Source organism: Colobus angolensis, unplaced genomic scaffold (assembly GCF_000951035.1).
Source record: "Colobus angolensis palliatus isolate OR3802 unplaced genomic scaffold, Cang.pa_1.0 Scaffold504, whole genome shotgun sequence".
NCBI lineage: Eukaryota > Metazoa > Chordata > Mammalia > Primates > Cercopithecidae > Colobus > Colobus angolensis.
In genome coordinates, this window is record NW_012118533.1 from 180,651 (window position 1) to 202,224 (window position 21,574).

At 38.2% G+C, this 21,574-nt stretch overlaps 1 protein-coding gene across 1 annotated transcript in view; it reads right to left on the bottom strand.

Moving 5' to 3' along the window:
• Nucleotides 1-13,465: 13,465 nt before the first annotated feature.
• The window catches only part of GIN1 (gypsy retrotransposon integrase 1), a 32,279-nt gene continuing 24,170 nt past the window's right edge, over nt 13,466-21,574 (bottom strand). The window contains exon 8 of the mRNA XM_011960109.1: nt 13,466-13,825. Coding sequence (XP_011815499.1) covers nt 13,551-13,825 — 275 coding nt within the window. The 3' untranslated portion in view covers nt 13,466-13,550. The remainder of the gene's footprint in view (nt 13,826-21,574) is intronic.

Here is a 21,574-nt window from a genome sequence, read left to right on the forward strand (position 1 = left end):
TATTGGCCAGGCTGGTCTTCAACTCCTGATCACATGATCTGCCCGCCTTGGCCTCCCAAAGTGCTGAGATTACAGGCTTGAGCCACCATACCCAGCCGAGGCTAGGGTTTTTGAGGGTGCTTTGGCAAGTAGGGGGCTGAGGAACTCAGAGCATTGGTTGGGTGGGAAAGAAACCACCGGGTTATTAAGACAGGGCTGTGTTTGTGCAGCTGAGTCAGTTCTCAGGAGACAGTCTCAGGACTAGGTGGTGTCTCTTGGTCTGCCAAAATGCTAAATCTGAAAAATACTTGAAAGACTAGTTATTTAGGTTTCACAATGGTGATGTTATCTATGTGAGTAATTGGGGAAGTTATAAATCTTACAACCTCTGGTTAAGTGACTCTGGGGCAGTAAGCAACTTATAGTAAAGCAATGGCAGGTCATTATTTACGCTTATTCTTTAGCAAAGTTCAAGCTCCTACCATAATTCTAACCTTATCTTATGAATGCAGCTTCAATCTCCGAACAAGGAAGGGAGTCATTTTTCCTTGCCTCAAAGTTAATAAACTAATTTCTCTCTTGGTTATCTTGGCCTCTGTGTTAGAGTAAGCAAAAACCAATTTAACCTGTGAGAATAGAAGCGAAACAGAGTCACGTAGTTGTCTCTCATCACTTACAATTCTATAAAGGTGGTTTCAATCCTAGGCAATACTTGTCATATTTTTTTCTTTCTTCTTTCTTTCTTTTTTTTTTTGAGGATATTATAGCCATTCTAGTAGGTGTGAAGTGGTATCTTAGAGTGGTTTTGATTTGCATTTCCCTGATGACTAATGATGTTGAACATCTTTTCATGTGATTATCGACCACTTGTGCATCTTTTTTGGGGGAAATATCTAATAAAGGGCTTTGCCCATTTTAAACTTGAGTTTTTTTGTGTGTATTGAGTCATAGTTCTTTATATATTCAGGATATTATACCTTTTTCACATTATATATTTTTAAAAAACATTACCCGTCTTGTAGCTACCTTGGGTAAAATTAGGAATTTTTGTTTGTTTTATTTTGTTTGAGACAGGGTCTCACTCTGTTGCCCAAGCCGGAATGCAGTGGCAGGATCATGACTCACTGAAACCTCAGCCTCCTGGGCTCAGGTGATTCTCTCATCTCAGCCTCTGGGTAGCTGTGACCATAGTCTCATGCCACCATGCCCAGGTAATTTTTTCTCTTTTTTGTAGAGAAAGGGTTTCGCCACATTGCTCAGGCTGGTCTCGAATTCTGGGCTCAAGTAATCTGCCTGTCTTGGCCTTTCAAAGTGCCAAGATTACAGGAATGAGCCACTGTGTCTGGCCAAAATTTGTGATTTTTAATATATTTGTGATCAGTAGAGATTAACAGAAGACTGATTCTAAGTTATATTCTTAAAGCCTAGGCAGATTTGCCACTGATTTGCTTCAAGCTGTGAGCAAGTCACATAAACCATCCCTATGATTATTTTATTAGTTTATTCATCACATAAAATTGAAAAATGAATAATATATGTATATATTTATAAGGATGAAATTCTAAATGGACATATAAAAAATGCAGAATAAAATACTGCCCAGAAACCCGGAGGGTGTAAGTTATATAGTACTATGGCAATCAAAAAACATGATTTTGGAGGGAGGGAACCATTCCATTTAGTATTTTTCCCTCCACCACTATATGAAAGTGTTACTGAAGAAGTGAAGAGAATCCAGACTCCCTACTCTTTAGCCTTTTCTGCATTCTCCATTTCAATGCCTGGGGCCTCGTCTCTTGGAACTAATAGAAGCTTAGAGGAGACGTAGGGGAGAAGAAGTTGACATGTGATCTCCTCCAGCTTCCAATCACGCCAAATAATTGGCTCTCCTCTGTCTGCTTCTGACTTCTAAACCCTTCAAAGTTCAGACAATGAGGTGGTCAGATCAGGGAAATTCCCTGGGCCTAATATTCTTTAACAAACAAACAAAATGTGCTTGGGGAAACAAAGGAAGAAACATTAATGAGGGTAGCAAGTAAGGGAAGGGGTGAAGAGGACACTGACCGATTAGAAGTAGAAGAATCATCTGACCCGGGCCTCAAGCTCTGGTTAAGCTACCAATTTAAATACTTATTAATTTAATGGCACTTAACCGATCTTTGCCTGCTTAATATTAACACTGCACAAAGCTAACATTTCTCCCTCAATAATAAATGCATTTGTATAAAACAAAAGTTTGAAACTACTTTTTTTAAATGCACATTTTGGTGTTTTATTAATTATAATGACTAGAAACTCCAAACTGGAAGTGACTCAGTCATTTTTAGACATTTGAGCAAAATGTTCTGTTACAGCTTTCTGACCAGTCAAAAAATAAGCAGAATGGAATACTTACGGTTTTTATGGCTTAAGATAGGGATCCCAATAAATGTCTGTGCAAAAGTCTACAAGTAAAATCTTCAGATTAGATGTAGGTGAAGAAATGTATTCATAAGAATTACTGGTCACTATTTCATTATTCTACTAAAATGTAAGTTCTAGGAGGACAGGGATTTTTATTTGTAATTGATATAACCTCAGTGCCAGTACCTGGAACATAGTAGGCATTTAATGTATATCTTCTTTGAATGTATAAATGAATTGCATAGTTTAAAAATGTAGTATTTTCTTTTATAAATCTTAGTGAGTTATTCTTTGTAATGGTAATATAATAAAATTTTATACTTGAAATGCTAATAGTATTTTAAAATAGCTTTTTAGACAAGGAAATTATTCTCATTCAAAATAGAATCTTCCTTTATTATAATTCGGCATCTCCATTTCCTTCTACATAATGCCTTGAACAGTACCACAAGGTGGCATACAAAACCTCATCAATACATTTCTAGATTTTTTTAGTAAAAATTTTGTTAGACAGTTACAGAAAAATTTCCTTAAATCCAGGCAAGAGGGATCCCATTCTGGACCCTTTTCTTGAAAACTAGGTTGTATCTTCCTGTAGCTCATGCCACTCCCTGCTAGGTAAGACCTCAGGGCCCTGAGATGTACTCTCGCTCACCTAGAGAACCTCTTTCAGCTCCTTCCTGGTCTGTCTACAGCGAGTGGATGAACAATTGAGAGAGCTCATTCTAAAAGGCCTGGGCTGGTCAAGGGGCACCTCTACAGAAGCTGGGGTCACTTATCCTTGGGAAGGAACACGATTGAGACAGAAACCAGTTCTCCCTGAGTTGCCATTCACTAGTGTGGGGTGCTAAGGAGTCCAAGAATCCTAGGAATCTTAGGTGTATTTGCTGAGGTAGGAAAAGTTTCTGAGCTTGATTTAAACCTCCTAAATATTTAGGTATACAGTATGTGAACCTCCATTTTTACTCTTGACAGGGCATTGCAAACATAAACATTAGAGATAAAGACTGTATGTATAAAAATCTCGGCTGGACCCAGTGGTTCACACCTGTAATCCCAGCACTTTGGGAGGCCGAGACAGGTGGATCACCTGAGGTCAGGAGTTGGAGACCAGCCGGGCCAACGTGGCGAAATGCCGTCTCTATTAAAAATATAAAAAAAATTAGCCAGGCCTGGTGGCAGGCGCCTGTAATCCCAGCTGAGGCAAAAGAATCGCTTGAACCTGAGAGGCAGAGGTTGCAGTGAGCTGAGAACACGCCATTGCACTCCAGCCTGGGTGACAAGAGTGAAACTCCATCTCAAAAAACAAAAAACAAGAACAACAACAACAACAAATCTCTGGGTGTTTTTTCTGTATATTTATGTAAAAATTGTATTTGGAATCTCTGCATTAGAATTCTGAGATATCAGTAATAAAATCAGCAATTTCTTTGAATGGCATATATTGGCTATTTATCAGGGAGTAAAAGTAAAACAAACTTTGATAATAAATTGCCTATAACAGAATTTGCAAAAGAAAAAGAAAAAGATGAGTGTGACAGTTATTAAAGCTATCAGCTAATATTCTGCTTCTCCTTCCAGGAATGGTAGGGCTGTACTCACCTGTCTTTGGTATTAGGGTGGCTGTATGGCTAGTTTATTTTTGCCAATCTGTGGTTTAGACTCTAACAGCTTTACAAGGCATAATTCATCTATCATAAAGCTCACTTTTAAAAAGTTCATAAAAATATTCAGGAGTGACATAAATAAATATCAACAATGGTCTGGATGTAATGCTGTTAGGATAAATAGTAATTGAGATAACTGTAAAGTTGTTTCTATGGCTATTTTATTTCTGATATAATTTGCTGTTGAATCTAGAATTATTTTATTTTGTAACTTTTCTTTCTGTATTTCCCAGCTTTGAGGTAAAACTGATTAATAAAAATTATAAATATTCACAGCATACCTTGTGATATTTTAATGTATGTATACATTGTGAAGTAATTATAATCAGGCTAATTAACATATCCATCACCTCACATAATTAACTTTTGTGTGGGTTGTGTGGTGGGAACACGTAAGATCTACTCTCTTACCAAATTTCAAATGTACAATGAAGTATTATTAACTATGGCCACCATGCTGTATATTAGCTCTCTAGAATTTATTCATCCTGACAGAAACTTTGTACTATTTGACTAATACCTCCCCATTCCCCTCACTCCCAACCCCTGGCAACCACCATTCTACTCTCTGCTTCCGAGTTCAACATTTTTAGATTTTACATATAAGACTGAAAAAATATTCCTTTGTATGCATACATACCACATTTTCTTTATCCATTCCTCCATTAGTGGACATTTAGGTTGATCCATATCATGGCTATTGTGAATAATGATGCAATGACCATGGAAGTGTAGATATCCCTTCAAGATACCTATTTCAGTTCCTTTCAAGGAAATTCTGGGTCATATGGTAGTTTTTAAAATTTTTTGAGGAGCCTCCATACTGTATTTTATTTATTTATTTATTTATTTATTTATTTTTTGAGACAGAGTCTCGCTCTGCCGCCCAGGCTGGAGTGCAATGGCCGGATCTCAGCTCACTGCAAGCCCCGCCTCCTGGGTTTAGGCCATTCTCCTGTCTCAGCCTCCCAAGTAGCTGGGACTACAGGCGCCCGCCACCTCACCCGGCTAGTTTTTTGTATTTTTTAGTAGAGACGGGGTTTCACCGTGTTAGCCAGGATGGTCTCGATCTCCTGACCTCGTGATCCGCCCGTCTCGGCCTCCCAAAGTCCTTGGATTACAGGCTTGAGCCACCGTGCCCGGCCCATACTGTATTTTATAATGGCTATACCATTGTGCCCTCCCACCAAAAATGTACACGGGTTCCCTTGTCTTTAAATCCTCACCAGAGATTGCTATCTTTTTGATAATAGCCATTCTAACAGGTGTAAAACGATACGTCATTTTGGTTTTAAACTGTATTTTTCTGATTATTAGTCATGTTGAACATTTTTTCATGCACCTGTTGGCCATTTCTATGTCATGTATATTCAAGCCCTTTGCCCATTTTTGACCTGGTTATTTGTTTTCTTGCCATTGAACAGAGTTCCTTAAAAATTTTGGATATTAATCCCTTAACAGACGCAGGATTTGCAAATATTTTCACCCATTCCATATTGTTTTCATTGCTGTGCAGAAGCTTTTAGTTTGATGCAATCTTTGTCTATTTTTACTCTCGTTGCCTGTGTTCATTTTGAGATCATGTACAAAAATAATTGTCAAGACTATTGTTAAGAAGTATTTCCTGTGTTTTCTTCTAATTGTTTCACAGTTTCAGGTTCTAGATTTAAGGCTTTAATCCATTTTGAGCTGATTTTTGTATATGGTGTGAGGAATAAGTTAAATTTCATTCTTTTGGATGTGTATATCCAGTTTTAATATCACTATTTATAGAAGAAAGTGTGTTTTTCCCATTGTATGTCCTTGAAAACTTTGTCAAAGATATACCGTAAATCACAGATTTCTTGATTCTCTGTTCTGTTCCATTGGTCTATATACTTCTTTTTATGCCAGTATTTTGAAGTCAAGTAGTATAACGCCTCCAGCTTTGTTTTTAATTTTTTAATTTTTTTTTTTTTTTTTACTTTAAGTTCTGGGATACATGTGCACAATGTGCAGGTTTGTTACATAGGAATACACGTGCCATGATAGTTTGCTGCACCTATCAACCCATCACCTACGTTTTAAGTCCCGCATGCATTAGCTATTTGTCCTGATGTTCTCCCTTCCCTCACCAGCCACCCTTCCGACAGGCCCTGGTGTGTTGTTCCCCTCCTCGTGTCCATGTGTTCTCACTGTTCAACTCCCACTTATGAGTGAGAACATGTGGTGTTTGGTTTTCTGTTTGTGTTAGTTTGCTGAGGATGATGGCTTCCAGCTTCATTCATGTCCCCGCAAAGAACATCATCTCATTCCTTTTTATGGCTGCATAGTACTCTGTGGTGTATATGTACCACATTTTCTTTATCCAGTCTATCACTGATGGGTATCTGGGTTGGTTCCATGTGTTTGCTATTGTGAATAGTGCTGCAATATGTGTGCATGTATCTTTATAACAGAATGATTTATATTTCTTTGGGTATACACCCAGTAATGGGATTGCTGGGTCAAATGGTATTTCTGGTTCTAGGTCCTTGAGGAATTGCCACACTGTCTTCCACAAAGGTTGAACTAATTTACCTTCCCACCAACAGTGTAAAAGTGTTCCTATTTCTCCACAGCCTCGCTAGCTTCTGTTGTTTCTTGACTTTTTAATAACTGCCATTCTGACTGGCGTGAGACGGTATCTCATCGTGGTTTTGATTTGCATTTCTCTAATGACCAGTGATGTTGAGCTTTTATTCATATGTTTTTGGCCACATCAATGTCTTCTTTTGAGAAGTGTCTGTTCATATCTTTTGCCCACTTTTTGATGGGTTGTCTTTTTCATGTAAATTTCTTTGAGTTCCTTGTAAATTCTGGATATTAGACCTTTGTTGGATAGGAAGATTGCAAAATGGATGAAGATTTTCACCCATTCTGTAGGCTGCCTGTTCACTCTGATGATAGTTTCTTTTGCTGTGCAGAGGGTCTTCAGTTTAATTAGATCCCATCAGATCCCATTTGTCAATTTTAGTTTTTGTTGTAACTAACTGCTTTTGGCAATTTCATCATAAAATCTTAGCCGATGCCTATGTCTTGAATGGTATTGCCTAGGTTTTCTTCTAGGGATTTTATGGTTTTGGGTTTCACATTTAAGTCTTAGATCCATCCTGAGTTAATTTTTGTATAAGGTGTAAGGGCCAGCCAGTCTTCCCAGCACCATTTACTAAATACGGACTCTCTCCCCATTGCTTGTTTTTGTCTGGTTTTTTGAAAATCAGATGGTTGTAGATGTATGGCTTTATTTCTGAGGTCTCTATTCTGTTCCATTGGTCTACATGTCTGTTTTGGTACCAGTATCATGCTGTTTTGGTTACTGTAGCCTTTTCGTGTAGTTAGAAGTCAGGTAGTGTGATGTCTCTAGCTTTGTTCTTTTTGCTTAGGATTGTCTTGGCTATACGGGTGCCTTTTTGGTTCCATATAAATTTTAAAGTAGTTTTTTTTTCTTTTTTCTAATTTTGTGAAGAATGTCAATGGTAGTTTGATGGGAATAGCATTCAATCTGCAAATTACTTTGGGCAGTATGGCCATTTTCACGATATTGATTCTTCCTATCCATGAGGATGGAATGTTTTTTCCATTTGTTTGTGTCCTCTCTTATTTGCTTGAACAGTGGTTTGTAGTTCTCCTTGCAAAGGTCCTTCATGTCTGATATGGTTTGGTGCTGTGTCTCCAGCCAAATCTCATCTTGTAGCTCCCATAATTCACACATGCTGGGGGAGGGAGCCGGTGGGTGATGACTGAATTATGGTGGTGAGTCTCTCCTGTGCTGTTCTTGCGGTACTGAATGGGTCTCACAAGATCTGATGTGTTTTAAAATGGGAGTTGCCCTGCACAAGCTCTCTTTTTGCCTGCTGCCATCCACGTAAGATGCGACTTGCTCCTCCTTGCCTTCCACCAAGATTGTGAGGCCTGCACAGCTATGTGGAACTGTAAGTCCAGTAAACCTCTTTCTTTTGTGAATTGCTCAGTCTGGAGTATGTCTTTATCAAGCAGTGTGAAAATGGACTAATGAAGTAAATTGGTACTAGTAGAGTGAGGCATTGCTGAAAAGATACCTGAAAATATGGAAGCAACATTGGAACTGGGTGATAGGCAGAGGCTGGAGCAGTTTGGAGGGCTCAGAAGAAGATAGAAATATGTGGGAAAGTTTGGAACTTCCTAGAGACTTCTGAATGGCTTTGACAAAAATGCTGATAGTGATATGAACAATAAGGTCCAGGCTGAGGTGGTCTCAGATGGAGATGAAGAACTTGTTGGGAACTGGAGCAAAGGTGGCTCTTGTTATGTTTCAGCAAAGAGACTGGTGGCATTTTGCCCCTGCCCAGGAGATTTGTGGAACTTGAAACAGGAGGGAGATGATTTAGGATCTGGCAGAAGAAATTTCTAAGCAACAAAACATTCAAAAGGTGACTTGGGTGCTGTTAAAAGGATTCAGTTTTAAAAGGGAAACAGAGCATAAAAGTTTGGAAAATTTGCAGCCAGACAATGCAATAGAAAAGAAAATCACATTTTCTGAGGCAAAATTCAAGCTGACTGCAGAAATCTGTGTAAGTAATGAGGAGCTGAATGTTAATTCCCAAGACAATAGGGAAAATGTCTTCAGGGCATTTCAGAGGTCTTCACAGCAGCCCTTCCCATCACAGGCCCAGACGGCTAGGGGGAACAGATGGTTTTGTGGGCCCAGACCAGGACGGCCCTGCTCTGTGCAGCCTAGGGACTCAGAACACTGTGTTCCAGCTGCTCCAGCCATGGATGAAAGGGACCAGGGTACAGCTCAGGCTGTTGATTCAGAGGGTGGAAGTCCCAATTCTTGTCAGCTTCTACGTGGTATTGGATCTGTTAAGTGCACAGATGTCAAGAATCGAGGTTTGGGAACCTCCAACTAGATTTCAGAAGATGTATGAAAATGCCTGGATGCCCCAGAAGAAGTTTGCTGCAGGGGTGGGGCCCTCATGGAGAACCTCTGCTAGGGCAGTGCAGAAGGGAAATGTGGGGTCGGAGATGCCATGCACAGTCCCTATTGTGAGAGTGCCTAGTGGAGCAGTGAGAAGAGGGCCACCATCCTTCAGCCGCCAGAATGGTAGATCCATGGAGAGCTTACACTATGTGCCTGAAAAAGCCAAAGACATTAAATGCCAGCCTGTGAAAACAACTGGGAGAGAGGCTACACCCTGCAAAGTCACAGGGGTGGAGCTGCCCAAGAATATGGGAACCTACCTATGGCATCAGCATGACCTGGATGTGAGACATGGAGTCAAAGGAGATCAGTTTGGAGATTTAACTGCCCTGCTGGATACTGGACTTGCATGGGGCCTGTAACTCCTTTGTTTTGGCCAATTTCTCCCGTTTGGAGAGGCTGTATTTATTCAATGCCTGTAACCCTATTGTATCTAGCAAGTAACTAACTTGCTTTTGATTTTACAGGCTCACAGGTGGAGGGATTTGCCTTGTCTCAGAGGAGACTTCGGACTGTGGACATTTCAGTTAATGGCAAAATGAGCTGAGACTTTGGGCCACTGTTGGGAAGGCATGATTGGTTTTGAAATGTGTAGATATGAGATACGAGAAGGACCAGGGGCAGAATGATATGGTCTGGTTCTGTGTCCCTGCCCAAATGTCATCTTGTATCTCCCATAATTTCCACGTATTGTGGGAGGGACACAGCGGGAGATGATTGAATTATGGGGCAGGTCTCTCCCATACTGTTCTCATGATAGTGAATGTGTCACATGAGATCTGATGGTTTTAAAAATGGGACATATCCTGCACAAGCTCTCTCTTTGCCTGCTGCCATCCATATAAGATGTGACTTGCTCCTCCTTGCCTTCCACCATGATTGTGAGACCTCTCCACCCACATGGAACCATAAGTCCAATAAACCTCTTTCTTTTGTTAATTGCCCAGTCCTGGGTATGTCTTTGTCAGCAGTGTGAAAAGAGACTAATACGACAACCCCCATTAGCCGTATTCCTAGATATTTTATTCTTTTTGTGTAGAATAAAGGAACTGGATTCATTTTTGAAGAGTTTTTTGTTTCTCTATCTCCTTCAGTTCTACTCTGATCTTAGTTATTTCTAGTCTTCTGTTAGCTTTTGGATTTGTTTGCTCTTGTTTCTCTAGGTCTTTTGTGATGTTACGGGGTTGATATGAGATCATTCTAGCTTTCTGATGTGGGCATTTAGTGCTATAAATTTCCCTCTTAATACTGCTTTAGCTACAGCTCAGTGATTCTAGTACATTGTCTCTTTGTTCTCATTGGTTTCAAAGAACTTCTTGATTTGTGCCTTAATTTCATTATTTACCCAGGAGTCATTCAGGAGCAGGTTGTCCAATTTCCGTGTGGTTTGGTCGTTTTCAGTGAGTCTCTTAATCCTGAGTTCCAATTTAATTGCATTGTGGTCTGAGAGACTATTACTATTTCAGTTTTTATGCATTTGCTAAGGAGTGTTTTACTTCCAAATATGTGGTCGATTTTAGAGTAAGTCCCATATGGCACTGAGGAGAACGTATATTTAGTTGTTTGGTGGTGGAGAGTTCTGTAGAAATACATTAGGTCCACTTGATCCAGAGCTAAGATCAAGTCCTGAATATCCTTGTTAATTTTCTGTCTCGTTGGTCAAATATTGACAGTGCGGTGTTAATGCCTCACACTATTGTGTGGGAGTCTAAATCTCTTTGTAGGTCTCTAAGAACTTATTTTATGAATCTGGGTGCCCCTATATTGGGTGTATATATACATATTTAGGATAGTTAGCTCTTCTTGTTGAACTGATTCCTTTACTATTATGTAATGCTCTTCATCTTTTAAAATCTCTGTTGGTTTGAAGTCTGTTTTGTCAGAGACTAGGATTGCAACCCCTGCTATTTTGCTTTCCATTTGCTTGGTAAATTTTCCTCCATCCCTTTATTTTGAGCCTATGCGTGTCTTTGCATGTGAGATGAATCTCTTGAATGCAGCACACCGATGGGTCTTGACTCTATCCAATTTGCTAGTCTGTGTCTTTTAATTGGGGCATTTTGCCCATTTACATTTAAGGTTTTTTTTTTTTTTTTTTGAGACGGAGTCTCGCTCAGTCTCCCAGGCTGGAGTGCAGTGGCACGATCTCGGCTCACTGCAAGCTCCGCCTCCCAGGTTCACGCCATTCTCCTGCCTCAGCCTCCCAAGCAGCTGGGACTCCAGGCGCCCGCCGCCATGCCTGGCTAATTTTTTGTATTTTTAGTAGAGATGGGGTTTCACCGTGTTAGCCAGGATGGTCTCAATCTCCTGACCTCGTGATCCGCCCACTTCAGCCTCCCAAAGTGCTGGGATTACAGGCGTGAGCCACCACGCCTGGCCGAGGTTAATATTGTTATGTGTGAACTGGATCCTGTCATCATGATGCTAGCTGGTTATTTTACACACTGGTTGACGCAGTTTCTTCATCATGTCATTGGTCTTTATATTTTGTGTGTTTTTGCAGTGGCTGGTACTGGTTTTTCCTTTCTGATTATGACACTTTCCTATACAAAGTTTTTGCTCTCAGAAAAGAAATAATTTAGCCAAGCATTTGTATTATTGCTAGAGCTACAGTAACAAAGTCCCACAAACTGGATGCCTGAAATAACAGAATTTTATTGTCTCATAGTTCTGGAGGCAAACGCCTGAGATAAGGTATTGACAGGATTGGTCTTCTGAGGAATGAGGAAAAATGTATTCAATGCCTCTCCCCTAATTTCTGGTGGTTATCTGGCAATCTTTGCCATTTCTTGGCTTACAGAAGCATCATATTAAACTCTGCCTTTATCTTCACATGGCATTCTCCTTGAGTCTGTATTCAAATTTCCCCCTTTTATCAGAACACCAGTAATACTGTATTAGAACCCACCCTATTGAAATATGATCTCATCTTAACTAACTACAACTGCAACAACCTCATTCCCAAATAAGATCACATTTTGAAGTCTTGGGGGTTAAGACTTCAACACAAGTTTTGGGAGGGACACATATCAATCCTTAATAGTATTCAAAGGTCTCCGTAAGCCTTCCTACTTACCTTTTCAGCTTTATCCCTCAACTTGCTTCTTTATTTTATATCCGAGGAAGTGTAGACAACAAGAAGCCCCGCCCTTTTATGAACTATTACAATACTTTTCCATTTCTGTGTATTACTTCTCCTCTAATTCTTTTGTATCCATTTACCAAATCCTAAACATTCTTCAAAGTCAAGCTTAAATGATCCTTCTTCCATAATGATAAACACAAATTTCCTATGTAAAAACAACTTCTCTCTTTTTTGCCTCCCTGAGTACATTATCTACACCTGTCTTCTGCAATTTAGCATGCCTTAACTTGTGTTGTACATGGCTTACCTAGTTTATTACTTACCAGACAGTAAGTCCTTTATAAGAATGAGGTACACATTTGACTCATCTTTTACTTCCCACAGTTCTTTTCATAGTACTTTAGAATATTTATTGAACAATATTTATTCTATATTTATGAATATCATAGAAATTACAGTTTAAAATCTTGACACTGGTTATTTCATGTTTTTTGATTGCAGAAAAAAATTCTTAATGGACACTTTTGTTGTTGTTGTTGAGACAGGTCTTGCCTTGTCACCCAGGCTGGAGAGCAGTGGCATGAGCACGGCTCACTGCAGCCTCGACCTCCTGGGGCCAAGCAATGCTCCTACTTCAGCCTCCTGAGTAGCTGGGACCGCAGGCATGTGCCACCACACCTGGCTAATTTTTAAACATTTTTTGAAGAGATGGGGAATCTCTGTGTTGCCCAGGCTGGTCTCAAACTCCTGGGGTCAAGTGATCGTCCTGCTTTGGCTTCCCAAAGTGCTGGGATTACAGGTGTGGGCCACCGTGCCTGGCTGATGGTTTAATCTTTAATATATAGTATGAAAATAAACAAATGCTTCCCAACCAATACATAGTTTCAGACCCTAATCCTGACCCTATCTAACCAATTAGATAATTTGAAATTACCAATATCCTGTGAACGCTCATTAAATAATCCTATATTTTTTCATACAATCTTGTTTTTAGAAGTTCTAATGAAACAGAAAGCAGCTTCATTTCATTCATTGTTACAGTTGATTCAATATTTATAAATTCCACTCAAGGTAGTTCAAACTTACTGTTTAAAAGGTAGAGAATTTCAGAAAATTTAAAACTGAGAAACAGTACCAAAACCATACAAAGGTTTGAGAGATTTGGGCTGGAATTTATTTCCTAAGAAGTAGGGGTGCTTTGCCTGTTCTCTTTTTAGAAGAAGTGAATTCTATATATTACATGTTCCTTTGCCTTCATATACATGTATACTGATATTCAAATGTGGCACAATTTTAGATAATAACTATAAAATAAACCTTCAGAAATTAGTCATTAAGAATGTGTCAAGGTACTTCTTCTATACAACTTTTTTAATGAATATCATTAAGAATTTATACATTCTAAACAAGCACTTTAAATAAATTTTGGTATTTACTAACTTAAGTATTCAAGAACCTGGTTTGAAGAGTCCAACAGACTGAAAGTCTGCTTTTCAAGAGTACTATGATCGTCTATCAATGGAGAGATTTTCGTATTTCTATATTCTAACAGTTCACGATCCTTGCTTGATGTCAGTAATTCATTATCAACTATACCAATAGTTGCATCTTCCACCAGAATATTTGCTTGATATGCTCCAACCGGAATTTCAGGCAATCCAATGTAGTCATGATCTGCCACTACTGATCCTTGCAAGAGATAAAGACTTTCTGAAAGAAGAAAAATCATACATTTGACTTTTAGAATTATAATTAAGCATACTTTTTAATTAAACAATTTTAAGTGATGAATAAAATCCCAAGTAATAAAAATTAACTATCAAGATTAACTTCTAGGGAGTTCTATGGTCTACTAAATAAATATGAATGTCAAAGAATAAAAAAAAAATGACACATACATTTGACAGTTCATACATAAAAAATGCAGGAAAGGTCAAGGATTTTAAAACAGCCATTTTTCTATTCCCTCGACCTGTCTTTGGTAGATATGTATGTATGGGGAACACGGGATAGGAGTGAGAATTATGGTATAGATTAAAAATAAAATTATAAGGCTGTGCACAGTGCCTGACGCCTGTAATCTCAGCACTCCAAAGCCAAAGCCAGTGGATTGCTTAAACCCAGGAGTTCAAGATCAGCCTGGCCAACATGGCGGGGGGGAAAAAAAAAAAAAAAAACACTCGTCTCTACAAAAAATACAAAAAAAAATAGCAAGGTGTGGTTGAGGGTGTCTGTGGTCCTAGCTACTTAGGAGGCTGAGGTGGAAGGATCACTTGAGCCTGGGAGATTGAGGTTGCAGTGAGCCATGATGGCACCACTGCACTCCAGCATGGGTGACAGACTAAGACCCTATCTCAAAAAAAAAAAAAAAAATTATAAAACTATTTTTGATAATGTTATCCTTAATATGCTTCTGTAAAGTATTTCTGGGTGAATTAATAGGGTCATAAAATTATTTTAACAAATATAATTATTAAATCCTTGCATTTACAACTTAACATAACTTTCCAATCTTTATAAAACCCGTATCAGAAAAATAATATCAAATTGTTACAGTATGAAGTTAAAAACAACATGCCAACTCAGGTTTATGTGATAATGTGTAAGAAAGTAGGCTGCAATGGAGTAGCGTAAAAAGCTTAGCTTATTTAAATCTAATTTGATACCAAAATTCTTAGGAACTTTTAAGGCCTACCTAAGCCATACTGAAGTGCTGACAGGGAGTCTTCCTTGTCAGTCTTTTATTGTACGTTGAGCAAATATATCATCACCATCAAGAAAAAAATATTTAAAATGAATGTTAAACTGATGGCAAATCTTCTATATACATACTAATATGTATAAAAGGATTCCTCCCTATCTGATATTTCAATTCATTACTATAAGAAACTCTTTTACCAAAGTTGATTAACTTCCTGGTCCCCTGCCTTCTCTTTCTAAATGTTCCCCCAAAACATCAGAATATAGATATAGATATATTTATCTTTATTTACTTATCATTCATTCATTCATTCATAGTCTTGCTCTGTCACCAAGGCTGGAGTGCAATAGCACGATCACAGCTCACTGCATCATTGACCTTCTGGGCTCAAGTGATACTCTCACCTCAGCCTCCCGAGTAGCTGAGACTATAGGCACATGGCACCATGCCTGGCTAATTGTGTTGCCTAGGTTGGTCTCCTGAAGATGTTAATGGGTTAAGGAGCTCTCAAATTTTAAGATCAAAAAAGCGAAAGGAAGATTAAATGCCTGTTTAGATTAGAGACCAATGTGTCAGAACAGATGAATTTGGTAGTATATAAGTGTCTCAGAACAGATGAATTTGCCAGTATTTTTGAAAATCAATCCTACTCTACTCATTCTCATAACATTATTACAAATAGCTCACTGAACCTATTTCAACCCCAGAAGTTCATGCATTTAACAACTTTCAATTTATAAACTTTAATAGATCACACAAAGCTATTCTCTCTACCAAAAGATGGCATAAGTGGGCTTGGGCTTGTATGGTCATTTATTCTGCCCATAATTCTGAAAGACAAAAAAAAAAAAAAATCATGTGGCTGGGCAGTGGCTCATGCCTGTAATCCCAGCACTTTGGGAAGCTGATGTGGGTAGATCACTTGAGGTCACGAGTTAGAGACCAACCTGGCTAACACGGCGAAACCCCGTCTCTACTAAAAATACAAAAACAGGCATGGTGGCATGTGCCTGTAAACCCAGTTACTTGGGAGGCTTAGGTGAATTGCTTGAACCCAGGAGGTGGAGATGGCAGTAAGGTGAGATTGCACCACTGCACTCCAGCCTAGGCGACAGAGCGAGACTCTCTCTCAATAACAACAAAAACTATGCAACACATGAGATGTGCTATACCCAATAGCAGCAAGAGGGAAGAAAACATGATCAATAAAATTGAAACACTTTCAGAGTATGTTGCTAGAGGTTTAACATCAAAGTTCGCAACTACCCTACTGTTAATACTAGAAAAGGCTAGGAAGTAGTTTATAAGAGAACTTTAAAAGGTTAGGTAGGGTAAAAGTGTTGCTGATGAAATTTTCTACTAAGTCATGGAAAATTCCATAGGTTCAAGGCCTGTACACTCCTGCAAAGTTATCAGTGATGGCAGATACCATAGGCATTAAAGAAATGTCCAAAGACTCTTTCAGAGGATTAACTGGGAGGTTTTCTGTCTGTAAAAGTTTTTCCATACAGATGAAGTAGGACTACTTTAGAAAAATATGTCTAGTAAACATATGTCAATAGGGAAAACATATGCCTAGATGTAAAGCTCTTAGAAATTATCATTTTAATTTGCTGAAATGGATTCAGAGACCTTGAACTTGAGTACCTCCTAGTTACACTGGTTAGAAACAAATGGACATTAACAACCTCACTTGATTTTAAGAGGAGAGCTTTTGTATGTAAGTAAAGTAAGACACACACACACACACACACACACACACACTTTTTCTTGTAAAAAAATTAATCTTTAAAGTAACTTTTTGTAATAAAACTGTAGAGAACAAGGACTACACTCAGCAAATTCTACATAAATCACTTTATACACAATAGAAAACTACTCTGAATATGTCAAAGGCCTGTTTGTTTAGAAAAAAAATTCTCATTCATTTGCAAGGTTAAATATTTTTCAACTCCTACTATGGTCTAAATCTACTGGAGCTAAGAGAAATGCTCTTTAATTTCAATAAAGATAATCAGAAAAGAGACTCTTGGGGCCTTACATGTTGAACAAATAATATTTTGGATACACTGGGTTATATAAATTATTAAGGTTATTTTCACTTATTTCTGTACTTTTCAAAATGTGGCTACTAGAAAATTTTAAATTACATAGCTCTTGTATTATTATTCATCTGTTGGACAACACTAATCTAAAACAATCCTGAGTTAGGGATATAGAAAAGAACATGATTAAACTTTTTGCCCTCAAAACACAGAGGTGGGGAGTAAACAAACATATCATATTAAAGATCTTTTCCAGTCAGTTACATTACATAATACATTTCACTAAGTATTTTTTCTCATTCTATTAATTTAGTTATGATTATGATATCTGTTTGATGAAAGTATCGTCACAGTTTTGACAAGACTGAATGAGTGAGTCTTTAGTTTCTTTGAAATTAAAATCTTTTCAAGATATTTCAGGAAGGTGTTAATCAGCAGTTTTGATACTCATTTTTATCATAGGGTTTTTTTTTTTTTTTTTTAAAAGATGGGGCCTCAGCCAGGCGTCGTGGCTCATGCCTGTAATCTCAGCACTTTGGGAGGCCGAGGCAGGCAGATCACCTGAGGTCAGGAGTTCAAGACCAGCCTGGCCAACATGGGGAAACCCCGTCTCTACTAAAAATACAAATATTAGCTGGGTGTGGGTGCCTGTAATCCCAGCTACTTGGGAGGCCGAGGCAGGAGAATCGCTTGAACCCAGGAGGCAGAGGTTGCAGAGAGTTGAACAACAAGAGTTGAACTCCATCTCAAAAAAAAAAAAAAAGATGGGGTCTCACTTTGTCACTCAGGCTAGAGTGCAGTGGTGGTGCAATCTTGGCTCACTGCAGCTCAGTCTCCCAGGCTCAAGTGATCCTCTGCCTCAGCCCCCTAAGTAGCTAAGATTAAAGGTGCGTATCACCATGCCCAGCTAATTTTCGTATATTTTTGTACGGACGGGGTTTTACTATATTGCCCAGGCTGGTCTCGAACTCCTGAGCTCAGGCAATCCCACCTCGGCCTCTCAAAATGCTGGGATTACAGGCATGAGCCACTGCACCCAGCCTTAATGTTGTTTTAAGGAGTAAAAATAATAGATTAAAAAATCAATTTTTAAATTTCCCTAAGGAGAAAAATAAATAAAAATTACAGCTTCAAAAAAGTCTGATTTGGATTAATTTATTTCTTCAATCAGAAAAAAAAGATAAAGGTTTCAGACTACTTTTCTTATTTTAAAGAGAAGTGACTAAACTACTCCTATATATGGTCTGATAATCCTCAAACTATTAGAATATGCTGCCATAGTAGTATATCCTTTCCCAAGACAAAATAATAACTATAACTTGATACTACATCACTGTCATTATAACAACTAATACTGTCAACAGAGAACTGAATAACTGTTGGTTTAGAAATTATATAACTGGACTGGGCACAATGGCTCACATCTGTAATTCCAACACTCTTGGATGTCTAGGTGGGAGGACTGCTTGAGCCCAGAAGTTTGAGACCAACCTGGGCAACATAGTAAGACCCTGTCTCTATAAAAAATAAAAAAATCAGCCATGCATGGTGACGCATGCATGTATTCCAAGCTACTTGGTAGGCTGATGTGGGAAGATTGCTTGAGCCCAGGAAGTCAAGGTTGCAGTGAGCTATTATTGTGCAATTGCACTCTAGCACGGGCAACCATGTAAGAACCTGTCTCAAAAAAAAAAAAAAAAAAAGAGAAAGAAAGAAAAAAATGATATTAACTAAGAGGCCAAAGAAAGGCTCTCTGCATAAACTATATTAATAATAACGTCAAGATCATGGACTTGATACTATAGAGACTGTGCTTTGTTTTGTTTCATGAATGCAGATCATAATTGTGGTAGGCAGCATAACAGACCCCTAAAGATGTCAACATACTACTCCTTGGATCCTGTGAATATGTAATCTTACATGGCGAAGGAGAATTTAGGTAGCGATGGAATTAAGGTTGCTAATCAGATGACCTTAAAATAGGGTGATAATCCTGGACTTTTTGGGCAGGCCAAAGGTCAAGGGTCCTCAAATACAGAAGAGGGAGGCAGAAGAGGAGGTTGGAGTAAGGTGATGTAAGAAAAACTCAACCCACTATTGTTGGCTTTGAAGATAGAGGGACCACAAGCCAAGAAATGAAGGTAACCTCTAGAAGCTGGAAAAGACAAGAAAATGGATTCTTTTCTAGAGCATCCAGATAGGAACATAACACTGCCAATACCTTGATTTTAGCCCAGTAAGATCTATGTTGAACTTCTAACCTTCAGAATTGTAAGATAATAAATGTGTGTTGTTTTAAAGCCATTAAATCTGTAGTAATTTGTTACGGCAACAAGAAGAAATTTATATAATAATGAAAATCATTTCACAAATGGGGCTTTCAACTGTGAAGGGAAATCAGGCTAAAACCTTGGGTGAGGCAGACCCAAATATATCACAAACAAAATAAATTCAAAACTATGCAAAATCTACGTCAGATTATTTTTCCTTTCAAAGAGGAGCATTATGATTACAAAAAGACACTACGGTATTTTAAGATTTCTTGTCCAAATAGTCTGAGAAAGCACTTGGCAATGAGCTACACAAAAAAACAAACAGGCCTGCTGAAAATAGCAATGACAAATATTATATAACTAGTACTGAATGTGCTCACTCTACATTTAGTTCTAGATAAGAATGGATAAGAAGTTGGCAACAGAAGTATATCTACTTTAGACAGTCAGTCTTTAATACAGCTATGAAATTTCAAGCCTAGCAAAGAGCAGCAATGACAAATGTGGAAAAATAAATTTATAGTTCTTTTGGCTATAGCATGCCAAAACTTATGTGAAATAAAAATTTCAATGATTATTCAAAATCATTTTGCTTGCTTTAATTCAGCTCAAGGATTCTTTAAAATCAATTTGTGAGGTGATTTTCAAGAAAATCATGGAAAAGATTTTCAAGGAAATATGTAATATTGAGGAAAAAGATGGCAGAAATCACACTTACTTTGAATTTCTACAAATGAGAAAAATGTAAAAAAAGGATCAAGTAATAAGAACCAGATTCTAGGATGACCAGATCAGTAGTTCCTTTGGTTAACAAGAAAAACTAAAACAGATTCATCTATTAGTCTTAAGTTCCTTATGCATACACCAGTAGTCATATTGCAATGTTACTTGTCCTTATATTACTGGAAGAAACTTGTGCAAAGAATTCAAGTATGAGGCAAATATTATACTGCCTCTGTTTAGAGACTGTTCGCAAACAAAGATGAGTTCTGAAATACTGAGTTCTGAAATGTTCAGAAGAAGCACAATATTTGACTTCTTTTCTGAGAAACTCTTTTCACAAAAACAAATTACAAAATGTTGATGGATCCTAGTTTAGCAGAAGTTTAAATGTAAATTTTGTATTAAAGAAGGTTAACACATTAGAAGTGAGCAAATCATGAATGCCAAAGATTAAGGGGAAAACCATGCTAAAGAAGACAGAACAACATGTACTTGTATAACCTTTTTTTCCCTACTTAACTTGCAGAAGAGAGAGATCATTAAAGGTAGCTCAGAACTGAGAAGAGGCACAAGCAATGCAAGCTTTTATCTTCTAACAAAGAGAACGAAAGCACTTGTGAGTTTTCAGGATTAGAACATAGTTCAAGATAAGTTTACTGACTAAACAACTGGGTCTGTCACAAGAAGGGAAGGTACTAAGAGGTTTTAACATGAGAGTTGTACCCCAGATTAGAAGCAGAGTTGAGCTATCATTACTAAGCAGCACACAAGGGTTTTACATCTTAAGAAAAGGCATAGGGTAAGTGTAGGTTATTTGTTGTTGTTACTCTTTTTGTTATTAATATTTGCTAAAGTCTGTCATACAACTTGTTGATATTGTTATAAATATATTTTCCATTAAATGTTACTTATATCCAAATAACATTAATGCTTCATTTGGCTAAGTTACCCATTAACTCCCTCTCAGTTATCCACCTCAGAGAAGCTCTAGGAAGCAGATGCATTAGGACAAAATAAAAGCCTTGATAAAGTGGGGAACATAATCTAAAAGCCATGGCAAAAACATCACTTAACTAGGCTATGAAAGAAAGAGCTACAGAGAACAGGATATCTTGACTGTTCAGAAGCAGTCAAATTTAGGGGCAAGTATAACTTGTTTATAGAGTGCTATCACCTCTTCTTACAGCACCTTATAGCATTCTGAGGATACCCTACTCCGCACCCACACCTGGCCCCCAACCATGATCTAACTAACTACAAAGCAATATTAAAAATTAATGGCATTTTTAAAGTACCCAAATATTTATCTCACAACTGGATTCTGGACAGTATGTTTGCTTCTGGCATTAATGATCGTAGGTGCTGTTTTTCACACCAAAAAGAGGCACGAAGTGACTAACAGAATATTTGTGAGGCCAGGTGCAATGGCACATGCACGCAATCCCAGCACTTTGGGAGGCCGAGGCAGGCAAATCACTTGAGGCCAAGAGTTAAAAACCAGCCTGGCCAACATGGTGAAATCTCATCTCTACCAAAAATACAAAAAATTAGCTGGGCATGGTGGCATGTGCCTATAATCCCAGCTACTCGGGAGGCTGAAGCACGAGAATTGCTTGAACCCAGGAAGCAGAGGTTGTGGAGAGCTGAGATTACATGACCATACTCCAGCCTGGGGGACAGAGTGAGACTCTGTCTCAAAATAAATAAATAAATAAAT